Source organism: Gallinula chloropus (assembly GCF_964237585.1).
Source record: "Gallinula chloropus genome assembly, chromosome: 13".
Classification (NCBI taxonomy): Eukaryota; Metazoa; Chordata; class Aves; order Gruiformes; family Rallidae; genus Gallinula; species Gallinula chloropus.
In genome coordinates this window covers 17,901,999-17,916,354 of record NC_140098.1, presented here as the reverse complement: position 1 = coordinate 17,916,354, position 14,356 = coordinate 17,901,999, and the positions used below count along the sequence as shown (strand labels likewise).

The 14,356-nt window shown below is 43.1% G+C and overlaps 1 protein-coding gene across 1 annotated transcript; it reads left to right on the top strand.

Moving 5' to 3' along the window:
- Nucleotides 1–3,730: 3,730 nt before the first annotated feature.
- HSD17B2 (hydroxysteroid 17-beta dehydrogenase 2) lies at nucleotides 3,731–14,065 on the top strand (the record flags this gene model as incomplete). The annotated part of the gene is made up of 5 exons (XM_084270212.1): nucleotides 3,731–4,007; nucleotides 8,302–8,514; nucleotides 8,819–9,004; nucleotides 12,055–12,192; nucleotides 13,707–14,065. 5 exons carry the CDS (start codon nucleotides 3,731–3,733, stop codon nucleotides 14,063–14,065), a joined length of 1,173 nt encoding a protein of 390 aa, XP_084126338.1.
- Between the last annotated feature and the right edge of the window lie 291 nt (nucleotides 14,066–14,356).

The following is a 14,356-nucleotide window of genomic DNA, read 5'->3' as shown; positions in this document are numbered from 1 at the left end:
AGTTCTGTGAGGAATTCTAGCCTGAACTGAAAAACAAATGTGAGACTGTCAGAGGCAGAGGAATCTGAGATAGAGACACGTAGAAAAAAATGGTTCGTGCTTCTCAACAATGTAATACAAGATGCAGCTGGGACAGAAGAGTATCAACAAACAGCAACTATTGGATATGGCACGTGGTATTTCTGGATGAAGGGAAAGTGCTGAAAAGAAAAATGTTGACTAGTAAATTAATGGAAAGTGCAAAGAAAGCACATGAGAAATGTGGCCAAAAAAATGAAAAACAATGCAGGGAAAGGGAACAGAGTCATGCTAAAGGCCTTGTGGTTGAACTGGAAGCTTCTACTATGCTGGAAAGTCAAAGAGGCTTTAAAAAAATAAACAGCAGGAAAACTTCTGAGGCAGAAATGAAGCCATGAAAAGCAAAGACAGAAGAGTGCTCATTACTGAGGTGGAACAGAGAAAGAGCTTGGTGGTACATTTCAAAGCAGCAGTGAACAGGCTCAGCTTCACCACATTTCAAAGGAACAGGGGAACCTGAACATTTTGCCCTTTTTTGTGTTCAGAACAGAAATAGAAAGCACAGGCTGAAGCCATCATGCTGCAAAATAGAAAGTCAGCAAAGGATGACAGTAGAAATGCTTAAAGAAATGGGAAAGAAGTAGATTAATATTTGGGATGTGCCTAAAGAATGAGAAGGTGGAGTCAGTGAGTGGATGCCTGTGACACAGAGAACACAGACTGGAGAGATGTCCTTGTTTTGTCCTGAGGAAAATCTTCTGCAGTGATACTACACAGGGTGACAGATACTGCAACTCTAGAATTGATTGGGACTCCAGAGATTCTGTACAGACTGGCCCTTCATGTTGCAGATTACCATGGAAGGATTGTTCCCCTTGGAAGTCATGTTCCCTTGCCATTGCTTTAACTGACATTCAAAAGTTACCACTTAGCATAAAAAGACTTATATGGTGGGGTGCACTTGGGATCTGCAACATCTCATCAGAAAGATGCACAGAGATCAAAGTGCTTGGTGAGGGCAAGTAACCACACAGCAGAACAGCTCAGCCAGGAGGCTGGTCTCAATCGTTTCTCTGCTGCTGCTGGAAGTGGCACCCGCTGACTGTGGAAGCAGTGTTCAGTCATCAGTATAGAATATGTAGATTGCCAGGGCATAAAAGGGCAGGGCACTGAGTTATTGTGTGAGGGATCTGAAAAACTGGGAAGAAAGACGGGTGTCCTGGCAAAGGCAGGTCAAGCCTAGCTCAAAATCAATTAGCTCAGATCCATCTCCCTTGTAACACAGATGCCATGTTGATGCAACATCCTGATAATTTGGAGGATCCACATCTTTTCCAGCAAAACTACCAAGAAGGTGGTGAAATAAAGGTGTATGTTCATAGCTTGAGGAGGCATTGCATTGAGAAATAGGACGTAATGCAAACTCAATGTTAATGTACAGCTGTGAAAACTGGAGACATACAAAAGAGGTAGAGAGTGAAGAGGGTGCTTTCTTAAGGTGGAGAATGGGTATGAGATGATAAAACTTTTCTCACTGCAAACTTGTCCTGAAAAATCCTCACGTAGCAATCTGGTTCTGCTGGTGTTGGAGAAAGGGCAGAACGTTCATGAAGTGGGTACTCCAAATTAATGTTCTCTCAGCCTGTTGTAGATCACAGCCTCTTTTCTCACAGCCACCTGTCTCATGGCAAGTATGATCTATGCACCATTCTGTTCGCACACCAGGTTTAACATGGCCAGTTTCTCATGAAAAGAAACCTTCAATGCTTTATATTAAAAATATAAATTCAACATTAACCCAGACAGAGATCAGTCCTCACCAGCTCTTCCCACAGTTGTTTTGCCCTGTGCAATGTCAGCACTCAGTTGGGTGTACAATGCACACATATGGCATCACCGGCAATCCATGTATCCCCCCCCATCCAATTCAGTGTGTGAGAAAGGGGGGTGTGCATGTGCATGTGTGCTTTTGAGTGGGGGGACGTAACAGAGGAGCATGGAGGAGAGGGGAGGACTCAAATGGAGATTGTTCTACAGGGACCAGGCATGGTGGCTGCCACGGCTCATTGCTAGCCTCTGTCCCCTTCCCACAGGCTGACGGGAGCCTGGGTGATCATTTCAGCCCCACATCCCACTGTGCAAGAACTCCAACTCGCTGTATCCTCAAGTGTGAGAGCAGATGCTTTAAATGCCAGTGCATTTATGATCATCTGAGTCATGCAATAAAGACCAAACAGGGACAGAAAGCAAAATTCTGAAATCTTTAAGAACATGCCTTAATGGGAACCAAGGTACAATCAACCTCAAGACCAGGATCCTAAGAAAAGCAGAAGCAGTAAATGGGAAAGAGAAGTGAAATTAGTTTACACTTTGTGCACTAGTGGGAGAATGGATGGAGTGTTCACAATAGTAATGAATGGTGAGCAGACCTCAAGATTAATGTTGTTTTAAGAAAGTGACCTCATCTCTCATGTAAACTACCCATAGGGGTATGTAAACATTTTTTACTGGCTGTAAAAACTTATATTCAACAGATTTGTCACCCCATAAAACCCCAAAGGAATAATGGAATTGAAATGTGCTTGTGTTTCATGTTAGGTTTGCACCCTGTGCTTCAATCTTCCTTCCCACGTCTGTCTAAAATAAAATAGGCCAGCACTACATTTTCTTTCAGGAAACCAGCTACATCATACATGCTACACATGCTAATATATACAGTTATACATGTTAGCTGGTTGTGTGATAACTCAGATGTGTCTCTCAAACCAGTTAGCGGGGATTTTTAAACAGGGTTAAACAAGCTTAAGTTACATTTCAATACTTTTAGCTGGATGGATTTTAAAAGTCTCTGACTCTTTGAATACCCTTTAGAGTACACCACAATAGGTGTTACATCTCAATTACATCTAACTGATTACATTCTTTTCCCCAACTTGCTGTGGGTGTTGAACAAGTGATGCCTGTTAAAACTAGGGTGGATGTTGTCACTGGAGGTCAACTGAAGACTCAGTCTCAGGTGTGCTATGTGTTTTCACTTACCAGAGGGTCCTTAAAGGCACACCAGCACTCACCCTTTCCCAGCCTCCCAGACCCCCATGAATGTCAGTTAACCATAGGTATTCACTGAATGTGGAGTAGGTAAATAGCCAAAGGTATGCACTAAAGCAGGGAAGGTCATCTTGGGCTTTTTGTTGAAAGAGGAGGGTGGTCCATGTGTGATAAAGCCCAGTGCTAACCACATAGTTTGCACTACAGAGAGTAAATAGCCCTGTCCAGGCTTGTTCCTGTCCCTCAAAAATCAGTTCTACTGAAACTACACCTTAAGTTTTTAGGCAGGAAATTCCAACTATTTCCTGTAATGGAAGCTGTTCTGTTTTCACTGCCTAGGAAAACGTACTTTAAACATATAAAACATAGCAGTTAATTTTTTCCTGAAGCCAGCGCTTGCTACATCATGTCCATTCCCAATCATTATCCAGCCAGCATATTGTTCAGAAGGTGGAGCTGTCAGGCAGAAGGAATAAAAGGTAAGAAAAGGAAGGCTTCTGCTTCTGGCTGATGTCGAGGGTAAGTGAGATTATGTCAAACCTTTAAACAGAGTCCCCTTTCTCTGCCCCACCCCCTGCTCCTATATAACACACGCTGCATTTAGCAACACCTGCTTTTACCCAGCCAGTGGTGGGGTGCCTGTGCTTGCTTCTTGCCCCTGCTGATGGATGCTCTTGTCAGCAGCCCCCTTGGATGGCTCTGGGTGGGTGTCACCCTGCTTTTTGGGGTGACCATGCTCTGCGTGGCCAAGAGGAGCCTGGCAGAGAAAACAAATGTGCTGGTGTGGAGCCTTCTGCTCACTTTGCTGGGGCTGCTGTGCGTGGCCATGCTGGGCGCTGGTGGGGGGCTGGTGGTGTTTTGTGCAGCCTGCCTCATCTCCTCTGTGTACCCAGGTGGCAGGGTGCTGCTGCCTGTGGGCGACAAAGCCGTGCTCATCACAGGTAAGGTGCCTCAGGCTTGCTCTGGGAAGCAGAAGCTGGCTTTTCTCACAAGTGGGCTGGAAAACTTTACATCCTTGGGTTGGGTATGTAAGAAATGCATGCTCATAAGGGTTCCTTTTATTATTATTTTCTTTTTGCTGATTTTATTTGCTTTGCCAGAGATGTTTTTTTCCAGGTAAATAAGTATTCTGAAATTAAGTAGAAAAGCATCTTAATAGAGGCTATTATTTTTTAGTATCTCATTTAATCTTTGCAAGTAGCTTTTTAGACATACTTGTGAAATTAGCTGGTGCAAAAAGCAGAAGAATACTTATGATGGTCTAATTTTTTTAGGAGAGACATTAATTTCTGGAAGCCCTCAGAACACTGCGCTCATACATTACTTTTGTTTACTTGAATTTATTGCAGTGGTTACAGATGTATGGTTATTTTTCCGTGTGCCCACTTAGACTGTGCACACTGTGTATCTCACATGTATATTTCAAGATGCTGGTTTGGTGCCATCTCTTTGAGACCATGCAAGAAATCATTCAGGAGCGAGTAATTTCCTTCACTAGCAGTAAAAGTTTGGAGCTAATTAATTCAGGCTTTATTAACACCCTGATCTGCTCAAAACCTACTTTTAGTTTGCAAAGATGGCATGTTTGTAGTTTTATGGCTTTTCTCCTGTTTCTTCTAAAACTTTAAATGTTGTTTATTTGTATTAATCAAACCTTTAAGCTGGAGTGCCTGCCAACTGCTGCTTGCACTGTTAACTTTCCCTTTCTTTCTTTCTTTCTTTCTTTTTTTTTTAATTTTATATCTTTCCCCTCTGGAAAGCTGAATTAAGTTGCTTTGGTTTATATAGCTATTTCTTGCAGAATTTCATTTTGTTTTATAGGGGCACCTGGAAATAATTTAGATTTGCCTAACGAGCGTTAAGATGGGGGTTAAATAGAAAAGTTAAGAGAGGAGAAAACGAGGAACAGGTTCTCCCTTCAGGCTTTACCTGTGGGCTGGGTTCCTCCCTCCAGGTATATCAGATGAGTATCAAGGGTGGGAGGGGGCACTCCTTTCCCACTCTGAAAACACAGAGGTTGTGCTTGCATTTGGGCATCATGTTGGGTTCTTTTTAAGACTGCAGTTCTCCAGGAAAAAGCACTCTCAGAGCTTACCTGCCCTGGAGAGTTTGGCTTAAAGCAGTGTAGGGGAGTGAAGAACGTTTGATACGTCCCAGCAAATGAATGTGCTTTCTTTGTACCTGTGCTGCAAATGTCCTGAAGAAATGCAAGTTTGGACACCTCTGACAGCTGACACATGTGAGGAGACTCCTCTTGGTCTTTGTTTGAAACCAGGCTGATATGCAATCAATCAAACCCTCCATCAGCTGATCTGAAAGCTTTACTCATCATGTTTCTTTTAAATGGCTTAGCAGTGCTCTTCCCTTTACCAACTGTAGTGCCTGTGTGCAGGTGCAAAATGCTTTTAAATAATTTTTGGTCTCATTTTCTCCGATTTAGACAAGACCTGAGGCAGGCACTTCATGGCAAATGGGGTTTATTTTCTTCTTTCTCCTGCCTTCAGCCCTGTGGGGTTGAGGGATGCTGCTGTGCACTGGGCAGCTGCCACACAACACTTGTGAGATGGCTGCCTTTGGCCAGAGGATGGAGTCATCTGTGCTTCTCTCTGGGTTCTGTCACGTTTAGTTTTGGATGTCCCTGGTATGGGTACTGCTGGACATTGTTTTGGTAAACCAGCAGTTCACTGGACTGCTGTGATATGGGAAAACTCTGCCCAGTGTTCAAAATGCTTTTTCACATGAACAACTGTGGGCATGTGAGCAGTCTCCTAGTCATTGGTGAGATCTTTGTGTTGATCCTCTTGCTGACAGTGACTTTAAACAGAAGCCTGTGGGCATGCAAACACATTAGCACAGTTTGATAGACCAAATAGCCAGCTTCCCTAAAAATTAAATTACTGTGAAGATCTGAAGAAGCAGAAACTGTAAGTGTCTTGGTTATTCTGTGTGCAGTGGGATGAACTTCTCCACTTAACTTGGTCTGTTTGATTCAGTTACAGTCAGCAATGACAGCCTTTCTTCTAATAAATGTAATCGTTCATAAATTGTTTTTCACATAGAAACAAGGTGTCTGTGTGTGGCATTCTCAACTGTTTCTCTATAGGCACCTAACTACAGTTGGTATTTCATGAGGGTAAAGTTTCTTTAGACTTCAGTAAGGTCTGAAACTGAGTTCAGGCTGGTTTTGATAAAAGCTGGGGACAAACCCTGCACAGGTAAACACTGCTTTTCATTTCCTTCCTGGGCTTGCTACACCCAACCCTATCTGTTGAGCCCTTTGCCCCTTCCGAGGTTAAAGCTACATTGTAAAACTTGAGTAAGGTGTAGCTCTGTGGCTGTGCACTTACTGGAAAGGATGAAATTTGATACAGCAACAGGGGGCTTTTCACTAAAAGAAGGAAAGGCACCCCACCCCCAAACCCAGCTATCTGTCATGACTTTGGGATAGTTACAGGCCTCTTCATGTCTCTTTAGGGAATTCCAAAAATGTGGCTTTGTTCTGCTTTTTCAGATCAGGGCAGGAGAAGCTAAGTGTGGAATGTGGTGCTCTGCTACATCTTCAGCAAACTGCAGGCTGAATCCTTTTCTTAAAATGCATTTTTAAGTAGACCATGACTTGCACTGATTGTTCCAGGTGTTTAGTACATTTTTCTCTCTCAATTCAACTGGAATTAGTCTATTTTACCTTTTGGGGTAAAGCTGCAGTTAAAAGGCAGAACCCAGAAATGAATATGTAGCATGAGTAAGATGAGTGGCTTTAGCAGCCAAATTCTGTTGACTACAGATACATACTGCAGGAGTAGGACTGTGAATAACTGTGGTAATATCCACCTTGGTGTGCTCATATCACAGATTAACCCTTTTAAGTTTCTTGTAGGGTTAAGTAGGGTCTAGTGCAGCTCTTTCACAAACAAGGAAATAATAAAAAAATCTGTCAGGAGAGCCCTTTGTCCTGCATTCACGTTTCCAGCTGTGCAGGTGGGTTTGGAAGCTGAGTGTTTATGTAATAAATTGCTATTCCAGGAGACAGCCAAGTTCTGGGATAGCTCCATGGGTCTCCGTGCACATCGGCATCCAGGAGCTTTCTTTGCTGCAGTTACAGTGGAGGGTGTGGTGCAATATCATGGGCTGTGCTACCACATCTCTGTGTTGCTGTATAAGAAGTGCATTCATTTCTTAAGCCCCTCATTTTCCTTCAGATATTGTCCTTTGCAAAACTCCTGCAGCACACTCCTTATAAAGTCCTTCCCTGTCTCTAGCAGAGCCCTGTGTTGCTTCACTGGGAGTCTTGGTGGGCAGACAGGTGAGATGATATCCTCATAAGTGAGGAATATCTCTGTAGATGGGAAGAATGGAAACTGGAATTAGAAACAGTAATTGGGAGAGAAAACATAAGTATCTAAAGATCATGGCAGCAAAATGCCGTATCAAAGGGAGAGACTTGTGAATCAGTTGGACTATTTAACGTCACTGTTACCTGGTGGGAGGAGTCACATAATCGTGACTGGAAAAACTCATTGATGTGTCTTTCCTTTAATGGGGCTTCCTGCCTTTGGTAGTTCATTGCTTTATATGGAGAAAGCTTAGAGGGGAATAGAGAGGATAAGAGAAATTCTGATGTGAACTTGCATGAATTAAATATCTGGTGCTACTTATTTTAACCTGAAAATGCCATTCTGAATCTTTCTTAGGGTTTGAAAGTCCTGAACTCCTTTGCAGGCAAAGAAACAGTTGTTTAGCTTTAGCTTGGTGGGAGCCTGTGAAAAAATGTGTATATCAGAAGGATGTGGGTGGTAGATGTTTGAATAAAATAATGTTGTTTGTTTGAATATAGAAATAGAATCCAAACATTTATTTGAATTCAATGCCCTATAATTGCTTTGTCCATCTGGGACTTCAAATTGAATTATCAATCTGAACATTTGTGTAAACCTAACCTGAGGTTTTATTTCTTCTGTACATATGAAATAATTCTAGATTCTATCAGTGGTAGAGAATGAGCTTGAGGGTATCAGTACATGGTTTATCGGTCTCTCTGGAGCATGCAAAGGGCCAGCTCCTCAAACCTTCAGAGCTGAACCTTTCTTCCTGCTGCCATATGTATTTCAGTGACTTTTTGTTTATGTTTCCATGTATTTCCTATGTGTGCCTTTTTTCACCCCTGCTTTCCTTTCCCTTCTTTAGATGATGGTGTAGGACAGATTGACTTTTCAAGTGTATCTTTTACGTTTTCAGGAAGTGACACCGGGATTGGACATGCCCTGGCTAAATACCTGGATAACTTAGGTTTTGTTGTGTTTGCTGGGGTTTTGAACAAGGATGGACCTGGAGCTGAGGAACTGCGACGGACCTGTTCGGAGAGACTCGCTCTCCTGCAGCTGGATATAACCAATGCCACCCAGGTCAAGGAAGCCTATCTAGAAGTCTCAGAGAAGGTGCAAAATACAGGTATGGCTTTTTTTGCCATGATAATGGACATACCAATGTATCTGCTTACAAGGCACATCTGTTACTTGTTGACTGCATCATGGCTCCTGTGTGTAGGACCACTTCATGCTATAGTCTGGGCAGCCAGTATTTATATTGATGAATCCTGCTTTGAGAAACATGAAAAATGGTGATGACCATTCAAGGAAGGGGATTATCTGCAGGTGATCTCTGCTTTGATCTCAAGGTGCTATTCAGCTCATCAGTTCAATCTTTAAGGGGTTAACTTCCTGTTCTGTTTCCCTGTGCTTTTTCCTTTACCCAGGGCTCTGGGGAGTTGTGAACAATGCAGGCATCCTGGGCTTCCCTGCTGATGGTGAGCTGCTCCCCATGAGCACGTTCAGGCAGTGCATGGCAGTGAATTTCTTCGGGGCTGTAGAAGTGTCCAAGACTTTCTTACCGTTACTTCGGAGATCCCGGGGGAGGCTGGTCAACATGTCCAGCATGGCAGGTGAGCTGTACTAAAGCACCAAATAAATCTCTGGTGCAACAACAACTAACTTCTGTGGCAAAAGTGCTGAGGAAGGTGTCAGTCAGCCCTGTCAGTACACCTAGAGGATTGGTATCTGAGTAATATGTGTAGGGTTTTCTTTTGTTTGGGAGACTATTCCCAGAAACCAGCCCTTGAAGCAGAAGAGTTTAATATGGCTAAAAATATGCTGTTACATAAAGACACTAAAATTCAGATCTTGTGTTACAGATGCTTTGAGTGGTAGCTCTGAGTTTCCAGAAAGATGGGTGGTAAATCACAGATGTTTCTGTAACATGTTCCAGCAGAAGTCTGTGACCACCTCAATTTGTGTGTCATTGAACCACATAATGGAGATGCCTCAAAGCTGTTTTGTACAGAGACAGGTTTTTCTTCTATTTGGACTGGTTACAGCTAAAGTTTTGGTCTTTTTTGAATACTTGGGTTAAAATCAAAGCATAGATATGTTTTGGGTATGTTGATGATGTGTGCTGTTGGTCACAGTCTATAACAAATATTAGATATTTCAGTTGGCTCCACCTCTGTAGCCTTGTAGGGCTCAAATGCTACAGTGTAGAGTGAGAAAGCACAAAGATGAGTCACCTGCTGAAAAAAACACGTTTAATTCTTCAAGAACAGGAGGCAGTTTTATTTTACATCCTATGGCTCTTTCCAGAGTGCCCTGTCCTAGACCATGATCTGCTAATAACGTGGGACCTGAAGAGAGAGTGTGTGTGTTTATAAAAATATTTTATTTTCTTAAAAATACTTCAGCCTAGCATATTAGAAAGATGGTACCTTTTTGCTAATAAAGTAACTTTAAAAATATTTAACAGCTTATAATATGCTCTGTGGTTTTGTCCTATGAATTGGATCCTGTATTTACTATATATATGTCTTTGTACCATGACCTTCTATTCTAGGGGGACAGCTGAGATAGTAAATTGTAGGAGCAGAAGTAACACAGTATCTGGTAGCCAACAGCTGAGGAGCAAGAATGCTCCTTTGAAAATGAGACCTGCTGGAAGCAGGATGTCATGAAGCTGGAAAGTATTTTAGCTTAAGATCTCATAAGGATTTGCCATATCAGCTGCTTCTCAAATCTTCCTTTGTCTTGTCTCATCAGACCCCTATTTCTGTGCAGTTTGTGCCCCTGCAGTACTGCTGTGTTGCTGTGGTGGCCTGGGCAAGCATCACCTTGCATTCATGCTTACACTGAACATGTGGCCACAGTCTAGATTTGATGCTGCTGTCTCCTGCTTTCTATTTTAATCCCAATTACCTTTTGTATTTGCATGACTGTGTGTATGGTTTGTTGCAGACGCTTAAAGAAATCGGGGATAATTATCAGAAGGACCTTCCTGGTGCTGCTGAGGCCACCAGCCCCTGCAAGCACAGAGGCAGAGGACATGCCTGTGTTTTCCCTGAGCACCCGAATGAAACTTGCACTTTTGGTGTTTTGGGGCAGATGTCTTAACTCGACTCGAATCCCTGAGCTGCCTTGCAGGGAGAAATGGAGACCTTCCCTGTACTGAGTCCTTTGCCCTTACAGAGGTTGATAATGACTCTGTTTAAACTGTAGCTGCTCTTGCAGACGTTCCTGCACACGAGCTGGTTTGGGTAAATAGCTTCCTCTTAACGCAGGGTCTGAGGGTCCTTTGGTAAAACATTAGCAGAGAAGTTAGTGAGGTCTTGTTGTGCCAAATCTATTCTTGTCTGTGTGGAGCTAATTTAACTGGACTCGAGGTTAGCCTGACCTCAGAGGGAAGAAGTATGTGATTCAATTGGCTCAGACCAATTGAAACTCAAGCTTATTCAGATGCATACAGAAGAATAATTAACATCTAATTGGCATGACTTCTTACAGAGAGTCATTCCTTTGAAGAACCCCTTGTGATAACTTGGTCACTGCAGTACAAAACCCAATAAATGGCACCAGTGGATTACCTGAAAATGCCCTTGTATGGAAGAGTTTTCTTCTAAATGTGTAATGTTTGAAGTGGAAGCTGTACCAGGGGATGTGCCCAACTGCCCGTGCAGGCAGGAGGAGTGACGTGTCTCAAAGAGAAAGGTTGCTGCTTCTGTTCCCTTCTCCCTGCTGTGCCAACAGAGCCCATGGTGGCTAGCATGACCCCTAAATCTGGCAGTGATAACACCAACCTTGTGGAGAAAGTGGGGTGGGGCTGAAGAAGAGGAAGATGCTCAAATCTAAGCATCATTGGACTTCTCTAAAGCTGAAAAAGTGTCAATCTGGCAGTTTTTGGAACAGAGGAAATAGCTGTAAGAAGATACTCTTTCCTGTAAGCTTTTTATTTTTTTGGGGGGAAAAAAGAAAAGGATTTATTTTTGGAAAACAGACAGTATTTTAGGCACATTTATCTCTTCCATCTGAACAAGTGCTGTTATTGAGAAAATGAGATATATTATAGGCAGAGGATCTGCTTCAATGGTACGTCTTGGAGAGTCCTGTCGCCTGGGAGACATGATTCCAACTTTGCTTTGTCCACAGAGGTTTTCCCTGCTCTTACGCTGTTGTCTCCAGTCTTTCTGAAACTAGTTGGAAAGACCTGGAAGATAGGTTGGCTTTATAAAGCTAGAATTGAGATTACTTACCCAGTTGTAACTGTGGTTTATAGCAGGAGCTTGAAATTCGTGCTACAGTGACAACAAGAACAGCAGCATTAAACTATTGCTTCACTATTTATACGAACTAAAACATTATCTGTGTTTCTGAAACCAACAGTTGTAATTTTCAGCAGTTTTTACCCTTAAATGCAATACAGTTTATTTTTTTTCTGCTGTACAAGGTGTCTTATCAGGTGTTACTGAGCGTAACTGCTATGAGCAACTGCTAATTTACAACTTTCACTTTTTTTAACCTCCAGAAAGAAATTACTCCCTCACTGGCTTGTCTTTAACCTCAGTGAGAGCCGCATAATTTTGGTTGCGCTATAATCTTCCTTCTAAATCACGAAAATAAAGGCTGGAAAGAGCCGCTGCCGAGCTTTATCATGTTTATATTGCTCCTGCAGGAGGCATTCCACTACCGAGGTATGCTGCATATGGTGCATCAAAAGCAGCTCTGTCCATGTTTTCTGGAGTAATGAGGCAAGAGCTTTCCAAATGGGGAATTAAAGTTGCCGCAATTCATCCATCAGGCTTCCAAACAGGTTGGTATTTGACATTTTTGGGTAGTTCTTTCTGCCTCGCCTCTTTCCCTGTAGTCCAACATGCTCAAACAGAGCTCAGAATGATTCTCAGCAGTCAGGCTTTTTTTCCCCGTTCTTCCCGTTGGTTAGGGAAATGAAGATCCACGTGAGATTTTGATAGAGCTGTTCCCTCCAGTTCTGCACACTGCCTGCCTCTGCCTTTCTCCTGGGCTGAGGGGAGAGCTCCCTTTGCTTTGAGACAGGGTGGTGTTCAGGTGGTTGGTGCTTTCCAGCTGCTCCAGCTTTGTTGAAGCTTTAAAAAATTGGGCATCGTTGTGTAGTTGGTTTGGGAGTTAAAGCTTACTTGTCTGGTGTAAGAGCTTCAGAACTCACTGTCAGTCCTACCTGTCTCAGTATCAGAGCTCCTTTTATTGAGCTGCTCAGTCTTGCATTGAAGTTTCTGCAGCAATACCTGCCATCCTGCTTACCTGCTGTCAGTATTACTCTATATCACCCTGAGCTTTCCTCCCCACTCCTTCCCTCTGCTGTGCTCCTGGTTTTGTTCCAAATCCTCCCTCCACTGCTCTGAGCATGTTCTGCAGAGCCCATCTGGGTTGCAGGCTCATCTCCTTCTGCACCCTGTGCCCACCTGATAGCAGGATGGGTGTCTCTCAGGTCTGTGGTCATGCCTGGCAGCTACCTGAGAACAACATAAGTTCTACTGCTGCCTGCTCAGGAAGTCCTGTTGACTTCATGGACACAATTTTTATGTTGATGAAAAGTGGCTCTTAAAACCCTGCAGACTTGAATGCTTCCCCTCCTGGGGAGGGGCCCTGTGGGGAGCTGGGCTCTGGTAGCAACTGTGTGGTCAGTGGTTCCTGCCCACACCTTTATCTTCAAGGCCTCAATGAGCTATTGTCAGACCTCTGGATGAAAATTTTATGCACCAAAACAAGTCCTGGCATTTGAGACTGAAATACTTATTTAAAGATTTTTCTTTATGTGCAGTGCTTGCTCCATGATAGACAGACAATAAAGGCATTGGAAAAGCCACTGCCTGCTTTCTTCCATGATGCAGATGGAGCAAAATAGACTTTAAAAAAAAATAAAATCTTGCCTAATACAAGTCTAGCCAGTTAACAAAATAAGCAATTCTTTCACAAGTGACATTGTTACAACCCAAAAGACGAGCATCCTGTTCATCTCAGTTTGCCTGTCTTTCATGGTCACTCACATCTGTTAATAAGCACTGAGTAGAAACACCCACAAAGTGAAGAGCCTGTGTAGGCAGAGCTGGTAACCAAACCATGAACCTTGTGCTTTTTCTGTCCCATGTGCTTCATGCTTTCCCTTCTCTTCCAGGTAAAAGTGCTCACAGCAAATATGCTGTTTTGTCTGTTCTTCACTGACCCAGTTTAGAACAACTGTGGATCAGAGTGGTGGTGAAGAACAATGTACTGACTATTGACTATAGACACTCTTTTTATTAATCCATACCCAAACCCACTTGCAATTCTGTAATGTTGCTACTGCAGGTATACAAGGCACAGCTGACCTGTGGGATATGCAAGAAAAGGAGCTGATGGAGAATCTCCCAGCAGAGACAAGGCAGGACTATGGTGAAGACTACCTCCTGGGGCTGAAGAGCTACCTGCTGCGCATGCCTGCCTATTGTGATGCTGACCTCTCCCCCGTGCTGAGTGCTATCTTGCATGCTTTGCTAGCCAAGAGACCACACGGCTTGTACACCCCTGGAAAAGGGGCTTATATCTCCCTCTGGATCTTCTGCTACCTGCCCCTCTGGTTCTATGACTTTTTCATCAGTAAGATGATGAGTATTGAGTCTGTCCCAAGGGCGCTGAGAACATCAGAAGCTGGAAGCAAGGATCTTTAAGGTATCCATCAGCGTTTGTCTTGCTTGATGAGAAAACTGGGAAAAACTCTATTTTAAGACACTGCTATTTATTTTACTGTCTTTGTTAAATTGCATTTACACTGCCTTGCAAACAGAGGTAAATCTTTGTGTTAAGAATTAACGTTCAGGAAAAGTGGTGGATAAACAGAAATAGAAAGCTATCCCTAGATGGGGACTTTCTAGGGAAATTTCAGTATTTTCCTGATGTCTTTGTCTCCTGCCTTCTGTGTAAGATATCTTATGAGGTTATATGGCTCTTGCGTGCTTCAA